Source organism: Myxine glutinosa, chromosome 8 (assembly GCF_964187855.1).
Source record: "Myxine glutinosa chromosome 8, kmMyxGlut1.1, whole genome shotgun sequence".
In the NCBI taxonomy this organism is placed as follows: Eukaryota; Metazoa; Chordata; class Myxini; order Myxiniformes; family Myxinidae; genus Myxine; species Myxine glutinosa.
This window is the reverse complement of record NC_136268.1, coordinates 123,072,414-123,094,658: the sequence shown is the minus strand read 5'-3', so window position 1 is coordinate 123,094,658 and position 22,245 is coordinate 123,072,414. Positions and strand designations below refer to the sequence as shown.

General features: G+C 52.6%; 1 protein-coding gene across 1 annotated transcript in view; it reads left to right on the top strand.

Annotated features, from left to right (window-relative positions):
* Positions 1-13,040: 13,040 nt before the first annotated feature.
* LOC144893166 (uncharacterized) overlaps positions 13,041-22,245 on the top strand; it is an 11,013-nt gene continuing 1,808 nt past the window's right edge. Inside the window, exons 1-2 of the mRNA XM_078782807.1 lie at positions 13,041-13,285; positions 19,859-22,245. The exon at positions 19,859-22,245 is cut by the window's right edge and continues 1,808 nt beyond it. Coding sequence (XP_078638933.1) covers positions 20,152-22,245 — 2,094 coding nt within the window. The 5' untranslated portion in view covers positions 13,041-13,285; positions 19,859-20,151. The remainder of the gene's footprint in view (positions 13,286-19,858) is intronic.

Genomic DNA, 22,245 nt, shown 5'->3' with positions numbered 1-22,245 from the left:
AGCGAAGAAAAGCTCGTCCCTACCGTACGTCACCCCCCCTGTCACCTACTCTACCCTTGCCCTTACCCCATATTTACAACAATCTACACATTTACAAATTCGTCACTACTGTCACGTCTCCCCATATTTCTCCGACACCAAATTCGTCTTCACAATCCCTCTAACCAAAATTTGCCATCACCCAATTCATCATCAACCCTCATAAGGAGGAAGAGATGGAACATCAGCACAATGTCACACCCACGTCATGATGCGTCTCACATTCCAAACATTTGCATCAAAATAATAACAAAACAACCTGGCATGGTGAGTACCATCGTTATCTCAGGTGAGTGGATGTAGATGGTGCAAGGAGATCTCAAACCGAACTACTTCCTCAATGACTTTAACACACTTTACACTACCCGGGGTCTTTTCCTGCCAAACCATTGGCCATCTTACTCTATGCGGTTTTAAGAACCAAATTCCCATTGACCAAACTGTGGTGCTTATCAATTTGGGGTCTCACTCCCCCGATGCAACTCCCTGTGCCCTTGCACAATTTCAGGACTGGGGCGTGTCGCTCTCCCAGCAGGCCTACCCACCTGCACACCTCCACCACTGCAGTTGCCACCCGAGCTTACCTCGCTCCTCACCCTAACCTATCTAATTGGGGAAGGCCCCTCCTGGCTCTGTCACCCCTCGGTGCCCTCTGGCACTGGGCTACCCGGGTCCGTCCTCCGGATCCTCGGGCCCCATCCACAACAACTCTACCGGCTCCCAGAGCCCACCTGCGGCCTCACCTGGCCGACATCCTCACAGTGGTGGAGTGCCCAACCAACTACACACACGAACAGGCTACACGCCCAGCCATTTCCACAACACTAATGCACCCATCCAAGTACCATTCTTCCACACGCACCACAGATGCCAATATCCAACCACAATTTACCTGTACCCTCTACCTAACACTTACACTACCCTCCCCGGGTATTCGTGATGGGGGTCCATCCTCCTTTCCCCCATCCACACCTTCGCACCATCCACTCCACTCCACAGTTTCCACCATACTCACTCCACGACCATCCATTCCATACTCCTTCTATTCCACACAACCATTCTCCATTCACCTGTAGTTGCACACCTGTGCAATCACACCTGGTGCCACCTGCACCCTCCTTCCTTCCTGGACCATTTGGCCAGCACAACTCACATCACTATCACTCACTCAAACACTGCTCCATACACCTGTCCAGTTGCACACCTGTGCAATCATACCTTTTAACCATACACACGGCATCATCTGAACTACCTGTTGCCCTGCTAACTTAGTGCTCCCCGTCTTTCCTTTAAACTAAGCACATACCACGTCATTATCATCCACACTAATCTACCTGCGTCCCCACTACAGGTATCATTGTCACTACCTAACCTTAACGGTACCTAAGGTCACCTTCTCTAGGTCCCTACACACAATATCCTAACCCTCCCCGGCTAGTTTTCACTGCCAACCCCCATAACACTAGTGCTCCTTTGCCCCCCCCTGTGAGGGATGGCAAAGTTGCCATCCCACCACATCGGGCATCTTCCACTACCAATTTTGCACACCAAATTCCAGCTAATTAAAAATTTGCCAATCACGCTACCAATCATCTGCCAATCATCACTCTGCCAATCCTTTGCCAATCATCAAATTTTGCTTTTCTAATTTCGGGTCCAAAACACTATCCTCATCGTCACAGTCCGCTTTATCTGAGCCTCGGTGCGTCATGACATCATTAAACTCGGCTTCGCAAAGCCGAGCAATGAATTCAGGTGGTTTGGTCGCCTGCAGGTTGAATCCGTCCGGCTTTCATGACTCTGGGGAGGAGGCATGCTCGGGCCGAGGTTCCACGCATCATCGCGGCTCGGAAGCTTGCGGTCCCGTGTCCGATGGCTCAATCTCGCCTGGTCGGAGCCCCGCCCCCGCCACCAGGGGGCACCGTCCGCTTCCTCCTCCTCGCCCTTGAACCGGACCGGTCGCCTCGCCCGACAAGGCCCGGACTCGACCGTGCAGGGCGGGGCCAAGCCCGAATCGGCAACGACGCTTCGAAGAGAAGCGACACAGCATCGATCCGCGCCGGGCCTGGCATCCAACAAAGCGCACCGCGCCCCGAGTGCTCGCATCGGCTATCCGTCGCCCTAAACGCTGCCCCGTTCAACGTCGATGCTTTACTCGCATGCCCACACGTACACGCGACCCTTTTGACACTCACAAAACCCGGCGTTCCAACGCCGTCCGTACATTCCACACACTCCGTCCATTCCACCAACGCACTCCCTGTTACACACCACACCTCTCGCGCACACTCGCCATTCGCACACCTCCTTAACCCACCTAACGCACCGTCTTGCGCACTCTCCCTCGGTACGTACTCCGTACCACTCACCATGGGCGTGCACTCTTGCATCCACCCACTAACGCTCTCAGATGGGCTCTCCCACACCCGCGCCACGACCAACTCAGGTGTGCTTCCTCGCACACGTTCCACCACCACCTTACTCTCCGTGTCACACTCACCCTCGCACGTACACTCCGTATTGCTCTCACTCCCTGTGTCACACTCCGTACACCCCGACCCCCGACGTGCATTCTCGCTCGCACTCGGTATCACTCCCACACTTTATAACACGCTCACTCTTTGACGCACACTTTTTCCTCACACGCATGCCATTTTTACTCACACGGGACCTTTCACCAACGCCCGGGTACCATATCGATCCCAATCGCGCGACAATTCTCTTCGCGCCAAACCCCCTCTTGCAAAATCTCCCGGCACCACATGCAGCCCGTCTCACCTTCGGGGTTCTTCTTCCTCCCTGCACCAAAACCTGCAAATCTTTATAAGGATTAGCAAGTACGGCATCAGGATGTGCATTCAGACTTTGAGCAATTTCCATTCCTTCCTCCGATTGTTGCTCTTTTAAGTCCCCGGTCTCTCCAATTTCAACTATACCCATAATTTCTTTGTTCACCTCGACGACCGCTGGCTTTAATAAAATCCCCTCTACCTCAGCGGTCGCCGGCTGCCCCAAACCCCGTGTCGCGATTTCTACCCCGGTCCAGTTACCTGTGCTTTTCTCCACTTCACTCAACCTGCACTCCTCGAGCCGCGTTACCTCCTCGTGCACCCGTGGGACCTTTTCACTCAACCTGCGGTTGACCTCATTCTCAGCCTCCCTTACCTCGTATGCGGCTCTGTCCCTCGCCATTCCCTCTGTTATTTCTTCAATTTTATTACTCAATTTCTCTCTCTCTATTCTCAGCATCTCGGTGAATTGCACCACGAAGTCCCCCACATCAAAGCCCGCTGCTACAGTCACGGGCGTGGCTAAATTTGGTGCCGCTACACCCACGTGCGCGAGGGCGCCATTTTGTGCACCTGACACCTCCTCAACCACCTCCTCATTGCTCTCCTCCATTTCTTCCCTGTGGTCCTGGGTTACCCTTAACCCCTCTTCTAGTTCCCCCACCTGCATCCGATCGCCTTGATTGTCCATGGCATGACTTTCAAATTTACGATGTTAAATAAAACTAAATTTTGGCCCACTCGTAATTTGAGTGCACTCAGCGCTTCAGGTCCGTATCTCACTCCCAGGCACCAATTGTTACTGACGCGGCTAGGATGTTGATTGGCCGAGCGGATGGCCGCCGCACCCGAACAGTTACCCCGACTAACCCGATTCCAGAACGTTGGCCAAAATCGCGCCACAGATATTCAATATGGAAACCTCTAAAGCGACCGAATGTGAAGAGGAAGAAGAAGACGTACAGAAGAATAACAGGATTTATTATTTACACACACTAAAGCAAAAGGAGCAGTCAAGGTTATATACAGGGAAATGGAAAAAGCAGGTGACACAGTGAAATCGTTAGCTTACCTATTAACAGTCTTAATTAACCCAGGGACAAGACACACAGAACAAACTCACGTACACGAATGGGAAAATTGCAGGTTGGTTTTTGCTGGAGGGAGAATGTCGAACCACAAGCTGGAAGGCTTGGCAGGGCGCACAGCAAGCCGGTCCTTGTCAGGCTGGGAGCGAGCAGGGCGTCGTCGTGCACTTCTCTCAGGGGCTTCCTCCGCGCTTCTCTCGCGCACTTGTGTCAAGGCTTCCCCCACGCTTCTCTTCCCTCCTCGCGCACTTGTGTTAAAGGCTTCCCCCGCGCTTCTGTCGCACTTGTCTCAGCAGGCTTCCCACTCGCTTCTCTTCCCTCCTCGCGCACTTCTGGTCAACGGCTTCCGCGCGCGCTCTTTATAACGCCGCGGGCAAATCAAGCCGCCGGCCTCTAGAACACGCCCATCGGTGAGCTCGCCTCGGCCCTGATTGGTCGGCACGGCCCTCTGGCTCCACCCTTGATGATGATGGGCGGGCACGCCCAGGATTCGGCAGCTCCTCCCCCTTCTTCTCCGAGCCTACCTCGTGGCGAATGGAGTCGCGGAGGGAACAGTTGGCAATTGCAGCAAACTGGCAAACCTGGCGCTTTGAAGATGCCATGTCGGAGGGATCTACTTTATTTAATGCAGTGCAATGGAGTGTCAAATTAATGGAAGACAAATCCTTAGCCTAATACACAGAATACGGAAATAACTGTCAAACAAGGGGGAAATCTATTATTGGCTAACGTGAGTGCTTATGAACTAATTACGGGATGCACTTTGACCTTTATACATAACTGGAGCAAGGAGGGCGATATTTTTACAACAATTTACACAACAAAAAAAAAAACACCATTCTCATATCCACAACAATATATATATATATATATATATATATATATATATATATATATATATATATACATATATATATTGTTACGAACACGGCTTAAGATGTTGCTTGACCGAGCGGAATGGCCGCCGTGTTCGCACAGTTTACCCGATTACCCCCAACTCACCCGACGTTGACCAAATCGCGCTATGCTAAATCAATGAAGGAAAGGACACAACGGCTGGGATAAATGAAACGACACAAGGGGTACAGTTCTCAAGACCTCCGGAGGAGGATATAATTAGTGGTGGAGAGAAGAAGGGTAGATTACAAGGTATGAGGTAAAGCACAGAAGAGATAGGCACTTAGACACAATCTTATCTATCCCAGACAGACCACAGACAAACGGAACAAGACTGACTTACACAGGGATTGATGGCAGGGAAGGACAGGCAGTCGATAGCACAAGGTGCACCTTGGCTCAGGGGCAGAATCAAGCACTGTCCAGTCCAGAGATGCGGGGAGGTATTGCAGCGCTCGGAGGTGGCGTCCTTCTCTTTCCAAGCTGAGGGCGCATCTGACGTCACCTCCCTCTTCCTGCGCATGCTCAGCGGGAAGTGACACGCCCTCGGCTCGTTAGCTCCGCCCCAGATGGGATCGGTCCGCCGCTTCTATTGGGTGCGGGGGGTTACCGGGCTCCGCCCTTGACGAGGAGCTGACAGCGAGCCCCTACGTGGTAACCCCGTCGAGCACATGCTCGATGGCGGCTAACCAAGCCGGAGTGAGGACGCGCACTCCCCGCGCCGCCGCCATTGTTGTCGCTGTTGTTGTTGTTGTTGTTGCTGAACCGTGAGGAAGAGCTGCGGGGAGGTATTGGGAGGTCCTAAACTTCCTAACGGTGCCATACAATCACATTCTGGTGCAACGAAGAGTCAGAATTAATGGAAACGAGTCCTTAACTGACATAGACTAAGAATAACTAGCAAGATGTCCTATAGTTGTCTACGTGAGATGCGGTGGACCTGGATGCGACATTTAATGGGGGAAATAGGGGGAGGTCGGGTCTACAGAGTGTTGTTTACAGGAAATGGGACTAGGGAATGGGGGATTGGGGATAGTTGGGAAGTATGGAGGAAATAGGGGAATATTTACAAGCGGATATGGATGGATGCCAATCTCATATCCGCAACATTGCACCCTTCTCTACCTCGGGGCGTCCCGACCCGATAAATTTTTACCTACTTTAGTGTGGCACTCAGATGTAGTTCCCTCTACTATTAACTCAACCCTGAGTGCGACAGTTTTACAGATTTTCACAAATGAGTAAATATGTCCCCCTGCGACGTTGCACCCTTCTCCTAACAGAAACACACCCACAGGATAACCGAATCGCGGAAAGAATCCTCAAACTAAACATACAGCCGGTAGGGAGCATTATTTACACAAGACTGATATTTACACTACGATCCAGGACCTGTTCTTTGAGGAACACATGCAGATGTTATGCATAGAGAGAGCATGCATGCCAGCATCGATACACCAACCCACAAGTGCTCTGTGGCCCTACGGCCTTTAATAATGTGCAGAGCACCCCATCCAAGCACCAAAAGCACCACCCCATACACACAGTCAGCACCATCCGGTGCACCAATAAAGTGTTCATAAAAATGCACAATCAAGTGTCCATGGTCACCGGTGGTGTCGCAGCCGGCCGATGTTCTGCCGCTGGTCTTGCCTTCCTGGAGTGCACTTGGCCTTCTGGCTTCTTTAAAAATAAAGAAAGGCGCCAACCGCGTCCATTTCTAAATTGTGGCCGTCAGGGGGCCAACTATAAGTGGTTCACCTGTATGGCATAGGTGCCACGTTGACCCAGAGGTCCATCAACGGGTGGTGCTTGCCCGCAAAAGAACTGCGGTCCATGGTGGGCGGCCACAAAAATTGAGGTCCATATGGTGTATCGATCCAGGCAGCAAGCAGCGAAAGTACAGGCCCACAACTGCAGAGCCAGCACCTCTCTCTCCTCTCTCTCTGCCCCAAAGCCAGATCCTCGGAGGTGGGAGACAAAAGAAAACAAGTGAGTAAGGTGGTAAGGGAGCAAAAGTGCATGCAATGTAAGGTAATGCACACTGGGGGCACATGGGAACCAGGTGAGACAGGTACGTTCCTACCGTACGCCCCCCCCCCCACCAGGTAACCTACATTGCCCCTCCCTTACCCCTTACTGTATGCACAAAACACCACACTACCCATAAACATCTACTTTACACATCAACAAACGTCCCTACTGTCTTCCCCGTTCCTCCCATAAACCAAATTCGTCTTCTCTCCCTTCTAACCAATCAAATTTGCCATTTCCAACTCTCATCAAAATTTGCCATCTCCAACTCAACATCAAAATTTGCCATCACCAATTCATCATCAGTCCCTCCTAAGGAGGGAGAGATGGAATCACCCCAATGTCTTATCCACGTCATGATGCGTCTCACAAATCCACACAGCAATTCTCCCTTCCTGCAACACAGAACAAAGAAAACACAGGTGTGGAGTCATCATCATCACCTCAGGTAAGTGGCTGCGTATGGTGCGACAGGTTCATCAATCCTAACTATTTCCTAAATGACTTTAACAACTTTACATTACCCGGGGTCTTTCCCTGCCAATCCATTGGCCAACTTACACTATGGGTTCTAAAAACCAATTCCCATTGACCAAACTGTGGTGCTTTTCAATTTGGGGTCTCACTCCCCCGATTCATCTCCCAGTGCCCTTGCACAATTTCTGGGCTGTGACGTGTAGCTCTCCCAGCAGGTCTACCCACCTGCACACCTCCACCACTGTAGTTGCCACCCGAGCTTACCTGCTCCTCACCCTAACCTAACTAACTGGGGAAGGCCCTCTCGCACTCTCACCCCCTCAGTGCCCTCTCTGGCACGGGCTGCCCGATCCACACCCGGGATCCTCAGGCACCCACTGACACTAACGGCTCCCAGAGCCCACCTGCGGCCTCACCTGGCCGACATCCTCACAGTGGTGGAGTGCCCAAACCAACTACACACACTAACAGGCTACACGCCCAGCCATTTCCACAACACTAATGCACCCATCCACAATACCATTCTGCATCCGCACCACAAATGCCAATATCCAACCACAATTTACCTATACCTTCTAACTATTCTTCAAACTACCCTCCCCGGGTACTCGTGAAAAGGGGTCCACTCTTCCCCCATCCACACCTTCGCACCATGCACACCACTCCGTACCACTTACTACAACTCTCTCCACACCACTCATTCCAATACTCCATGTATTCCACACACCTGTACTTGCACACCTGTGCTCTCGTACTTGGTGCCGCCTGCACCCTTCTCTCCCCCAAGCGCATTCGCGCTGATCCACAACACTCACTACTCATACACTGCTCCACACTGCTCCACACACCTGTCCAGTTCTCACACAGCATCATCTCATCTAACTACTCCCCTCTGAAACTTGCGCTTCCCAGTCGTCCCTTTAAACTATTGCGCTCCCTCGTCGTTATCATCCATACTAATCTACCTGCGTCCCCTCTACAGGTATCAGTCACTATCTAACCTTAACGTTACCTAATGTCATCTTCGCTAGATCCCTACACACAATATTCTAACCCACCCGGGCTAGTTTTCACTGCCATACACCCCATAAACTATAGCGCATTTGCCCCACCCATGGGAAGGGTGGCAGGGATGCCACCCTTACCCACCGGGCCCATCGCTCATCAATCCCCCCGTCCTCTGGCACTAATAAGCCCCCCTTATTCAGAGGTACTGGGTCCCGCCTCGGCATCTAAAGCCGAGGCAATCCACGGGGGCGCCTGCTCGCCAGTGTAAGGCCTTCTAGTTTCCCGGGGTCTGGCGGGGGGGGGGGGGGTGTCTGGGGTCGGGCTCCCCCCTGGGCGGAGTTGAGGACCTCAACCGCCGGGGATCATCCCGGCGCGTGGCTCGACAGTGCTGCGCCAGGTGACCCAGACTGTTGCAAGTATAGCACCTCACCTGATAAGGTGCTTGTCTCCGGAATTCCAAATTTCCCCCCCCGTAGGTCCGAATTGGATTACCCGCTCGTGGTCCACCGCGGGCCACCTCCGGGGCCGCCTGCCATGGTCCAGGTCCCGCCAGGCGCTGGTCCACCAGCCTCCGGACCATGCCCGCCAGGTCAGGACTCACGTCGGGGGCGGGCCCCCTAAGGGGTCCGCCCTCCATCGGGGGTCCCACCTGGCGGACCGCCATTGCGTGACGCTCGCTCCCCCGGGCCAGGGGCCTCGCTGCTTCCCAACGGGCCGCAGCGTCAGCCGCCTGGCTCAGAGTCTGCGGGCGCCACATGGCGAGCTGTTGCCGGAGCTCAATATCCGGGAGGGCCTGGATAAAATGGTCCAGCGCCAGGCTTTCCCGGGAATCCGCTGCCATGCTAGCATGTGCGATCCCCACTGCGCGGCGAATGTCGTGGGCAAGTTCCCCGATGGCTTCCTGGGGCTTGCGTTTTCGCAGCGCGAGCTGAGCTTTAACAAGCTCGCTCTGCTGTTCAATGCCGAATCGATTAATTAGGGCGTCGCGGAGGGCTGGCAGGGTGAGAGCACCCGGTGGTAATGCCGTCAGCACCTCCGCCGCCGCGCCGCGCAATGCGGCCACCAGTTGTACTCCACCTTCGTCCTCACCCCAACCGTTGCCCTTACACACACAGTCAAACTGCGCCAGGTACGCGCGTAGATCACTCTTGCCGTCATACGGCGCGAGTGGGACCTTGTGGGACCACCTCGTATGCGAGTCGTTGCCCACCTGCCGGACCCCTTGCGTCGCCCCTTGCGGGGTCAGCGCGGGGCCGAACCGGCCGGGCCCCCACAGTACATTACCCCCAAAGGGCTCTCGTGCCTCCCCTGTCCCTCTAAAAACTACCCCTGTTGGTGTCGATGCATGGGTCACACTTCCGCAACCCGCTACCCATTCCATACCACCACAACCTTGCTCACCCACACCTCGCACCTCTCCCATCACCGGACCCTCTCGCTCGCACCCTCGTTCCATACCTTCCGGACCAGCCATACCCCTCACTCTTGGCCTCTCACGAACATCCGGGTCTATCTCGACCCCCAAGCTTATTAAATCACCTGGCGCATCATACGCACGACCATATTGGTCACCACTTACACCGGGTCCTCTTTCTCTTCGCTTCTCCTCCATCACCTGCGAATCCCTCATCCGGTTAATGAGCACATCATCACGATCCGAACACAGACTTTGGACCAATTCTTTTACTTCCTCCTTTATCTCTTTCTTATCCTCTCTCCGTCGCTTCTTAATTTCGCTCACCCCTTCTTCCACTTCTTCTAATTTCTGCTTCACCTCCTTCATCTCCTCGTGCGCCCCCTTAAGTTCTTCCTCTAACTCCACCTTATTTTTTTTCTATGTGCTCCCGCACCTCCCGCTCTTTAACCTCCATCACCTCTACCACCTTGTTCATTTTCCTCGTCAGGTCCTCATGTACCGTCTGACACTCTTTTTTAATTACCCCTACGTCCTTTTTCATCTCCTTCTGTGTCGATTTTAAACCCTCTATTACCGCTGTGTTCTTCTTTACCTGGTCCCCCAACTCCTTTTGTCCCACTGTCAGTTGTTCTACTCCCAGCGTCAACTCCTCTATACCACCTTGCAATTTTACAGTCCCCTTTCTCACCTCCTTCTCCATGCGCTCCTTACAGTGCCTCACCTCCTCGCGCACTCCTCCGACCTCCTCACTCACCCCTCTTCTGATCTCTTCTCCCATCACTTGCATCTCCTGCCCAGATGCCACCCTCATCTGCTCCATTTCCTCCCTGTGAGCATCCAATTTAGTTTCTACCCCCATTCTGACCCCCTCTATCTGCTGCCCCATTTTTTAAACTTCCCTTTCCGCTTGGTCCCTCATGTCCCTCAATTTGCCTTCCATACTGTTTTCTAACCCCTCTAACCCATTTTTCACTCCCTCTATCTGATTCTCCTGGGCAGCCATTCTATTTTCTACCCCCGTTAACCCCTCCTGTATTTCCCCTAATCTATTGTCTAATTTCCCAAATTTCTTGTCTAACCCCTCACCGGTACCCCTCGCTTCGTCCCTCATTACCCCCATTTGGCCCTCCAATCGCTCACCCTGAGCATCCATCCGGTTCCCCATTACCCCCATTTGGCCCTCCAATCGCTCACCCTGAGCCTCTATACTGTTTTTCAAACCTCCAATTTGGTCTCCCATTTGTCCCATAAGGGCCCTCATTTGCAGGAAAAAAAGGTTTGAATCCACCAACGGCGCTGCTACGGTCGCGGGCGCGGTCGCCGTAGCCATGTGCGAGGCGCCATTTTGCGCGCCCGTAACCTCGTGCGCGAGGACACCATTTTGCGAACCTGCCGCCCTCACTGCTTCGCTCTCCTCATGTCCCTCAATTTTGTCCTGGATCGACCCTGCCTCACTCTCCTCTACCGGAACCCAGCCGTCTTGATCCGCCATAGCGCGACTTTCAAAATTCGGGTTTTTATTTTAAAACAAAACAAATTTCGGTTACTTGTAATTTTGAGCGCGTTAAGCGCGCTTCGGGTCCGATCCCACTCCTGCCACCAATTGTTACGAACACGGCTTAAGATGTTGCTTGACCGAGCGGAATGGCCGCCGTGTTCGCACAGTTTACCCGATTACCCCCAACTCACCCGACGTTGACCAAATCGCGCTATGCTAAATCAATGAAGGAAAGGACACAACGGCTGGGATAAATGAAACGACACAAGGGGTACAGTTCTCAAGACCTCCGGAGGAGGATATAATTAGTGGTGGAGAGAAGAAGGGTAGATTACAAGGTATGAGGTAAAGCACAGAAGAGATAGGCACTTAGACACAATCTTATCTATCCCAGACAGACCACAGACAAACGGAACAAGACTGACTTCCACAGGGATTGATGGCAGGGAAGGTCAGGCAGTCGATAGCACAAGGTGCACCTTGGCTCAGGGGCAGAATCAAGCACGGTCCAGTCCAGAGATGCGGGGAGGTATTGCAGCGCTCGGAGGTGGCGTCCTTCTCTTTCCAAGCTGAGGGCGCATCTGACGTCACCTCCCTCTTCCTGCGCATGCTCAGCGGGGAGTGACACGCCCTCGGCTCGTTAGCTCCGCCCCAGATGGGATCGGTCCGCCGCTTCTATTGGGTGCGGGGGGTTACCGGGCTCCGCCCTTGACGAGGAGCTGACAGCGAGCCCCTACGTGGTAACCCCGTCGAGCACATGCTCGATGGCGGCTAACCAAGCCGGAGTGAGGACGCGCACTCCCCGCGCCACCGCCGTTGTTGTCGCTGTTGTTGTTGTTGTTGTTGCTGAACCGTGAGGAAGAGCTGCGGGGAGGTATTGGGAGGTCCTAAACTTCCTAACGGTGCCATACAATCACATTCTAGTGCAACGAAGAGTCAGAATTAATGGAAACGAGTCCTTAACTGACATAGACTAAGAATAACTAGCAAGATGTCCTATAGTTGTCTACGTGAGATGCGGTGGACCTGGATGCGACATTTAATGGGGGAAATAGGGGGAGGTCGGGTCTACAGAGTGTTGTTTACAGGAAATGGGACTAGGGAATGGGGGATTGGGGATAGTTGGGAAGTATGGAGGAAATAGGGGAATATTTACAAGCGGATATGGATGGATGCCAATCTCATATCCGCAACATTATATATATATATATATATATATATATATATATATATATATATATGTATATGTAGGGAGCTGTAATGCCCCTCCCCCTTTGTATATCCTTGCTGCTTTACCAATTACCAAGTATAACCAATTATATGTTTTGTTTTGACTTGCTACTGTACTCTTTTATGATACTGAGTTCTTTCTACTGCATTGAGGATGTGTAATATCCTAATAAGGAGTTCTCTGCCTTTGTGCTCTGGCCTGCGTGGGCGCAATCTCTAGTTCCCCTTTCCAGGCCTTGGAGGCAACTCTTATCTCTCTTTGCCTTTTTCCTGTTTTTGCCATTATCTTGCAAGTTGACAGTTTTACGAGTGACCACTCCCCTTTGTACTTTCCCAAGCCAGCTGCTATACAGAAAGTTGTAAACATGTTGTCACATAATGCTGACCATCTCCTTATCAGAAGCTAACCCATGACTGGCCTTGGATGAACTTCCTTTAATTAACTGAACAACAGGATGGGACTATGGTGGGGGACCCAATGAGCCCATTCTGTCTCTGTGTCTTGTGAGCTAACTCCACCCCTGACTTTCCTTTATATAAAGCAATGTTAATTGAATTATTTCAGAGCATCTTGTTGTACTGTTGGTCATTCCTTGTGAGTTTCAATGCAACTTTGCTGTCCTCAAGCTTGAGTACTCGAGTTCCAATAAATATATCCGTTGCTCCTTTCTTCTGAGTTCTTCTGAGTCCCAAGTCCTAAGTCTCAATCCGACAACTGGTGGCAGCGGTGGGATCAGTCTGGGCAGTCCGGGACGCGGTCCCAGGCAAGGGAGTGGTGAGAGACCAGCTGGCAATTGATCCGGGTCAGGTGAGCTGTGGTTTTCTTTTGTTTTTTCCTTTTTAGCCCGGGGGTCAGTCCAAATTGTAACCCACTCTCTCTTGCTCGGTCGCCGTACGTTCCGTTCCCTGCTCATACCTGTTCCACGAACCTAAATTTAATTACGGACCGCTTGGGTCCTGGAGCAACTGATTGTTTATGGACTCGTTAGGGTAACGTTACGTAAGGAGAAGTGCCCCACGTTGGGCGCCTGAGGTTAAGGGGTAATAGATCTCTGGGTTGTGAGGGTAAGGATAAGGGCGGCGTCCCGATCCGAGGCCTACCCGGGAGACGTTGGGATTTTAAGTAAGATCAGAACTATTATACGGGCGTAGGACGCCAGGAAAGTGCAGTAAGGGTAGGATAGACGGCTGTGTAGGCGGGCGAGCCTCTCAGGAGAGTAGGTAGCGCGGCCGTACCACGCGAGGCGGGCGAACCTCACGAGTACAAGACTGCGAGCCTCTCAGAGTTAGGTAGACGGCTGTAAACGCGAGGCGGGCGATCCTCACGAGTACAAGGCTACGTCGGTAAACTAAATTTTCCTAGGATGGGTAACAGTATGGGTAATAAGACAGTAAAGGCAGGTGAACCGCTTAGACATACCCCAGCATTTTTTATGTTTAAGAGGTATGGCTATGCTGCTGTGAGACCAGGGAAGTCATGGGTTGCATTGACGAAGGATTTAGGAGAACCGTGGCCCGAAGGAGGGTCTTTTGCGCTGGAAAAATTGGACGTATTGTATGAGACATTAGAAAAGTTCGAACAGGCCACGAAACACTTTCCGCCTGACTATTGGAAAGTCTTTGGCTGGTGGAAGGAAGAAGCGATGAAGCGACACGCAAAGTCGAAACAGGCCAGCTTGGCCGGTGAGGTAACAAAACTCAAGGGTCTGAGGAAACAGGCGAATAAAGAGCAGGATGAAGCGCTTAAGGAAATAGAGAGGCAGGCCAACGCGCGACTGATGCCGCTCGTTGAAAACCCAGACCCCGCGAGAGGGGAGGCAGTGACCAATCTACCCTCCCCAGCCCCAGTCCTAAGCTCTGTCCCGGGGTTTCAGGCACCACCTATCCTTTCTGCGCCCCCGCTACCACCTCCCTATAACCCCGCTACCATCGCGCCCCAGATACCCCAGAACCACCCGAGCCAGGGAAGGCCGTTTGCACAACTCGGGGCTAACGGAATAGATGACGGGACCGACATCGCAGGGTTCCCGCCACCGATAGGACCGGATGGGTTATACCCCTCACTGGTAGGTTGTAAGGGGAAAAGGACCTCACAAACTACCCCATCGGAATGTCAGGAAATAGAGGAAAGGAAAACATTGTGCCCTGTACAAGTTATCGGGGTTGACGCAGCAGGTCATGGGGTTCGGGAAAGAGTACCATGGAAAGAATCCTCTTTAACTGTAATGCGGGCAAGGATTCAACATTTGCTTATTGAGGATCCACGGCAGATAGTGCCGACCATGTCGAATTGGGTTTTGGATGGCGAGTGCGACTATCGAGACATAACCCATATGGGAGTGTCCGTGCTCCCACCCAAGGTATGGGAAAGGGCTAGACAAAGAGCACACTGGCCGGTGGCAGACCCAAGGGCTGGTGCAAACCCCCTGTTAACACAAGCGCAATGGGATGCTCTAAAGGTCCTGCTGCTAGATTCTATTGAGCAGGCGCTGTTGCCAGCAGGAGGTCCGGATTGGGGAAAGATCGGGGCCATAAAACAAAAGGCAGGAGAACCAATTGGAGAGTACCGAGAAAGGTTGGAAAAGGCCATTGCGCGCTGGGGAGGACTGGGTCCGATGCAGCTGGGAGGGCTACCCCAACCATTGGTAAATCAATATCTAATCGAGGGGCTTCGGCCGGTGTTAAAGAAACAGGTACAGACCGTCCTCTTCGGCTGGAAGGGAATGACAACCAACGAATTATGCGACAAACTGGAACAATGCCCGGGCTCCTCCCTAGAGGAGAAGAAGGATATTAAGGAGGAAATATTGCAAATGTTTGTCCAAGAGAAACGGGCTCAATTTAATCAGAATAAAAAGGGGGATCAGAGTCAGAACTACATACACGAACAGTGCCAGAAGTGGGGACCTGTTCGAGGTCCAGAGGAACATAGGAGGAGTTGTTATCCTCTTTTCTATAAGGGCCAATTCCCCAACGGAGAGTGGATCCACAACGAAAATGAGAACTGCGACGGTTGTACTGAGGAAGATTTTGGACTAATTAATATGAACGAGGTGAAACAACAATGGACAATACCACCCCCTCTTCCCCCTCCTCCTCAAAACCCTCAAACTTGGACTGTGCAAGGGCCCCCTCCCCAAAATTGGTATCCACCAAGACCCCTTCTCCAAAACCCCGGACCACCCCCCAATAGTGGGATGCAGAACGGACCAAGGGGGAACTGGGCCCCGCCTCGGGGTCCGCCGCAGTGGCAACCAGTGAACCAGTCACATTGGGGGCCGCCAGAACGCCGGCAGGGCGGAAGGGGCGCTGTAGAGGGACGACCTATGCCCTCCGCACCACCGGTTCCGCAGGAACCGTGCCATTATTGCAAGCAGATGGGACACTGGATACGTGATTGCCCAAAGGCTCGTAAGGGGTTTCAGCCCCAATACAATAGAGGGGCCTATTGACGAGACGCTGGCGAGTCGCCCAAGGAGTGTCCTCTCTTGACCATGACACCGGCAGAGGAACCAACCATGATGTTGGACGTGGAGGGAAGACAATTAGAATTTCTCGTAGATACGGGCGCGACTCGCAGCACAATTAACAAGGGGCAATTGCCCTCTTTGCGCCCTACGGCCAGGAACGTTCAAATACTGGGTGTTTCGGGTTTACCCCAAGCGCTTCCTATTTCGGAGGAAGTGCGAGTAACATGCGGCCCGTTGGAGGCTAAACATGCTTTTTTGATGACCACTACCGCCCCGACGAATTTGCTGGGACGGGATTTATTGTGCCGTTTGGGCTGTCAGATCTCATGTACCGAGGAGGGAGTTTTCGTAGACGTCGCGGAATCTAAACGCGACTTGGTAATGACGGCATTGTCTCGGCCCGGCCCCACCGTGTATTGGTGGCGCATGGATGAAGGGGCTCTGGCTACCTGGACGCATATCATAGATAATGTGTGTTTGGACAACGCAGTTCTGCGAGATTGGCTACAACTGCACGAAATTTCGATAAAAACCTTAAAGGATAGTCCACCCCATTGCACTGCGTACTATGATGCAACGGGCAACGACGAGAATTATCGAGAAAAGGTTAAGGAAAAGCTGGGCGAGCGCACGCCTCTACACTTGTCACGGATGTGGATCGGCCGCGAGGGAATAGGAATCGAGGCAGTCCTAACCTCGAGTCAGCGTGCATTGACCCGATACCCCGAAGGAGCGGCCGCCCATGTTACCCTCACTACTGCCAAGGGGTGGCCGCCGGAAAGTGTAGGTTGGATGGTAGGGAGGTTACGTGAAGTTCCCCTACAAGGTTATCGGAGTAAGAAGGGCCGTTGGACTTTGAAACGGCTCCAAAATGGCGAAGGGTTCTCAATTGACTTCAAGACACAACGGAGGGATGGAACGTTCGAAGCAACAGAGTTGCCTCCTAAGGGCACCTATGCCATGAGGGCAGTGCTGACGGACCCGGGTGAGTCAGATTACCTCCTAGCGGAGGTGCCAGACAATTTATGGCCCAAAAGCGACGGTGAGGTTGGACGGATGCGAGACGCCGAACCTCTAGTGATAGCAGTGCAGCCGGGGATGCGCTTGCCAAATGTAAAACAGTATAAGCTACGACCTGAGGCCGACGTAGGCATAGCACCAGTGATTCAATCCCTAGTGGAACAGAAGATTATCGTGGAAACTAACAGCCCATGTAATACACCAATTTTGCCAGTTAAAAAGCCGTCAAAGGACAAATGGAGGTTTGTACAGGATTTAAGGGAGGTGAACAAGGTGATACAGGGCATACACCCACTAGTTCCAAACGGAGAAACCCTCATGATGTCAATTCCACCGGACGCAACATACTTCACGGTCATCGACCTTTGTTCTGCGTTTTTCTCTGTGCCCATCGCGCCTGAGTCACAATACTTATTCGCTTTCACCCATAGGGGGCGCCAGTATACTTGGACAGTACTACCTCAGGGGTTTTCAGATAGCCCCACTCTGTTTTCCCGGGCGCTGCACCGCGACCTGGCGGATGTGGAATTGAAGGGAGGGTCAGTGTTGCTGCAATACGTTGACGATTTGTTGATTTGCTCCCCTTCAAAGGAGGCGTGCGAAATGGATTCTTTGGCCCTATTAAAGGCCTTGGCGGCCAAAGGCCACAAAGTAGGCAGACCAAAACTTCAGTTTGTGCGGCAGGTTGTAACTTACTTGGGACACGCCATTTCGCATGGAAAACGAGAATTGGATGCTGGACGGGTGACCGCTATCATGGAGCTGCCTCGCCCTCGCTGGCAACGACAAATGCTGCGCTTCCTAGGTATGACGGGATATTGCCGCACTTGGATACTTGATTTTGCGCTGCTGGCTAAACCACTGTACGAGGCGACCAAATCAAATGCCCCGGACCTATTGATATGGACGGATGAATTGAGGCGATGTTTTGACGGGCTGAAACAGGCGCTGGTTACGGCACCGTCATTAGGACTCCCGGATTATGCGAAACCATTTACCCTTTACACTCACGCCGTGGGAGGTTTCGCCCAGTCAGTTTTGACACAGACCCATGGGGATAAGGAGCGGCCGGTGGCCTACTTTAGTAAAAAGTTAGACCCGGTCGAACAAGGGTTTCCGGTGTGCTTGCAAGCCGTGGCAGCGGCCAGGTACGCAGTAGAAAGAACAGCGGACATTGTTATGGGACACCCAGTAACGCTACGAGTACCGCATTGCGTCACTTCGCTGTTGTTACAGCGAAGCACACAGCATTTGTCTAACACTAGATTAATGCAATACGAATCCGCACTGATCACTGCAGCCAACATCACGATCGAACGTTGCACGACGCTCAACCCAGCCTCACTGATGCCCACTCCTGAGGAGGGCGAACCTCATGTGTGCTCCGACGTTGTGCAGCTAGTCTCCACGGTGCGATCGGATTTAAAGGACAATCCCTTAGAATACCCCGACTGTATATATTATGTCGATGGATCAGCTAGGCGCGCATGGGACGGGTCTCTGTTGTCCGGGTACGCCGTGTGCTCGGATAGCGAAACGGTAGAGAGCGGGCGTCTTCCACCTACATTTTCCGCACAGCAGGCGGAGCTGTGCGCCTTGACCAGAGCATGCAGCTTGGCGGAAGGCCTTGCCGTCAACATTTACACAGATTCGGCCTACGCTCACGGCGTAGTCCACGATAAAGGAGCCATCTGGAAGATGAGAGGTTTTCTCACATCTGCCGGTTCAGTGATAAAGAATGGCGCGTTGGTAGAAGGGCTCCTCCGAAGCATTTTACTTCCCCGCGCTATCGCGGTAATTAAGTGTCGTGGCCACCAAAGGGCGGACACTGACGTTGCCCGGGGCAACGCAAGGGCGGACGAGGCGGCAGGAAAGGCCGCCAACCAACAGATAGAACGCAACATGCCGATGGTGACACGAGCACAGAAGACAGCCGCACAGATTGCTGACATACCGACTGCGGGACCACCCGCCACACCAACTAAGGACGATATCATAAATTTGCAAAATGCTGCACCGACGGCCGAACACGAGGTCTGGCTCAAACGAGGAGCGATACGCCCTGGGCCAGGGGAAATGTGGACCCTTGATGAAAAACCTATAGCACCCCAGGCTTTACTGCCTTGGCTGGCACGCATGGCTCATCAGAATGGTCATGTGTGCCAGAGGGGGGTGATGGGACAGATAGACTACACTTGGGCAGCGCCAGGACTGTCACGGATTGTATCCGAAGTGTGCCGATCGTGTGTGGTCTGCCAGCAACACAATAGAGGGGCGCCGCCGAGACATGCACATGATGGGGGACGGCCCCCGCCAAGTGGGCCGTTCGCAACTATTGAGTTCGATTTTACAGAATTGGAACCAAGCTTGTCGTTTCGCTATGTGTTGGTAATCGTAGATACGTTCACCAAATGGGTCGAAGCATACCCATGCGTCAAATCCGATGCTCCGACAGTAGTGAAGCGCCTCGTGCGGGATTTTATGTGCAGATTTGGCATTCCCCAGATAATTTCGTCAGATCAAGGAGGCCATTTCACGGCGCAGGTGGTTAAGGGCATCCTGAAGGCGTTGGGCGTTAAACAATCCTTCCATTGCGTCTACCACCCACAGTCCTCAGGACTTGTGGAACGAACGAACAAGACTTTAAAGAATAAACTAGCGAAACTTTGCGCAGACACAGGCTTGAGGTGGCCAGAGGCTCTTCCGCTTGCATTGATGAGCATTCGTTCCACCCCGGGTCGCACTACGGGCCTTTCCCCCCACGAAATATTAATGGGACGACCTATGAGCTTGCCCGTTTCAGCACCAACAGACATGTCCACCCTTGCTTTGCCAGTAATGGATGACATGCTTTTGAGATTTTGCATAGGCTTGTCGAATGTGGCACGCAGCATCCATGCTCGAGTACGAGAGGCGCTGCCTGAACCAATAGGCCACGCCATCCACAACTTTCAGGCCGGCGACTGGGTGCTCGTGAAGCACTTCACCCGCAAGGCTGCTTTGGAGCCACGGTGGAAGGGACCATTCCAGGTGCTACTGGTCACACCGACGGCAGTCTTCTGCGAGGGTAAACCTTCGTGGATCCACGCCACCCATTGTAAGTTGTCCTTCCCCGCACCACAAGCCACACAAGACACCGCACCTCACATTGCTGCAGACACCACACCTCACACCGCTGAAGACAATGCACCGTCTAGGGCACCACAGTCTCCTAAGGGCGGCGATGACGGTCATGATGATGGGAATTCTGGGCAGCTGCCTAACAAACCCCGCCAAGGATAGGCTTCTGCAGTTTAACCCACTGAGAGAGGATCTCCCCAAATACCCAGGACACGACAACTACACGTTATTTAAACTTTACTCCGTCAAATACATAACGGCTCCCCGGGGACAGGGGATAGTAGTACATTGCTGTGAGTTGGAGACACATTTCAAGTGGTTATCTGTAAGATGGATGGAAGCCATGGTGGTACACAATGGGACACCACAGGCACGCATGACAACCCCACGCATAGTCTTAACTAAAGTTAGACAGGTGGAAAATGGAAGGTTTACTGGGACCGTGAATAGTCACGCCGCCGCAGGATATCAATGGGGCACGGGCATCGACAATACTACTCTCCTACTGTCGCATGCCCTCGTCGGCCCACACACCACGATAATACTTGAATGTGGAATATGGCCCCCGCGCACGCTGATTAGAAGGAACAAAAAGAGGGGAGAGACCCAACACCAATTCCGGCCTAGTTGTGCCGCCTACGTCATTAAACCCCCTCCTGCCCAGGAAGTAAGAAGGAAGCCAGAGGAGAACACATACTGGAAGGTCACACGGCATATGGCCACAGTACAGAATAGGACACAGTGTTGGATGTGTATGCACCTTCCCCGCACCAGCACAGCAGGCATACCAATGGTAGTGTTACCCCTATCACTCAATGATTTGTGCTCGAAGCCACTAGATACCAAATGCATTAGTACAACTCTGACAAGCCAAGGTTCTGATGAAACCGCGTGTAAACGAGTTTTCCAGTACTCCCCTCCCATCCTGTCCCGACACTTTGAGGAACGTCCGGCGCCGGTTTGGGTCAAGCCGGCATGGGGGGCCCTCTGCTTAGAAGGAAAGGGCCAAGTAATGGTAGGCAAATCCGTGTGTAGAGATACCCTTCCCGCGGACCCGAGAAAAGGGAAACACACGCTCCTAGTGAACGTTACAAGCTCGCCCTTGCATAACCTCACACACCTCCAGTTGGCATGGAAAGGGGAAAACGGGACAAACACTATCCCAGGTCTTCTCACTTGCATGACCACCCATTTAGTGGCCCCGCACGGGACCATGTTTGTATGCGGGAATAAAGCTTACCCGTATTTACCTGATAATTGGGGAGGAATTTGCTATTTAGGATCAGTTTTCCCTGAGATGGAAATGCGACAGCACTTGCATAATACCACCGCACTCATAAGGACACAACGAAGCACTTATTGGCACGACGACGACACCACTACTTTACACGGCGCTGATTGGGAGAAAGCCGTTAGCTTCTTCTTCCCATGGGCTGGGACGGTCATGAACAGTTACCGCATTGACAAAATTGCGTTAATCTTAGAAACTGTGGCCAACGCCACCGCTACAGCACACGACGAAATGTTGGACACAGTTGTCCATCTGCGTACAATGGTTATGCAAAATAGGGTTGCATTAGATATGCTATTGGCAGAACGAGGAGGGGTATGTGGGATAATTGAGGGTAAATGTTGCACTTTTATTCCTGACCCCTCACAGGGTGTCAGTGCTGCTATTATAACGTTAAGGGAAAGCGCTCACTCATTGACAAGGGATCGCTTGGATCGGGAAGCCTCCCACCAGTGGCTTACCGACTGGTTCAAAGGGTGGACAGGCACAATTGTAAAGTGGGTACTAACCGCTTTGGCAATAGTCCTTGGAATCGTGGTTAGTTGTGTGATAATCAAGGCTTTAGTCCTTGCGTGTGTGAGGAAGTTTTCCACAGGATGGACACTGAAGACGACACCGGAAAAGGCCATGGTGATGATCGACCAGCGGATCGCGGGTCCGGATGACACACCAGCTGTCAACTCAACTGCCAGTCGCGGATCCTGGAACGACGACCTGAACGAGTCCCTGGGCCGCGACAATGAGATCTTCGCTTCCGAAGATTGTTCTTCCATTGCTGATATTACCGATAATGATGTCGAGTACACTTATGCGGACCTCGAAGCATTTCAGGCTACCAGAAGGCCGTTTAAACTGGGCCCCGACACG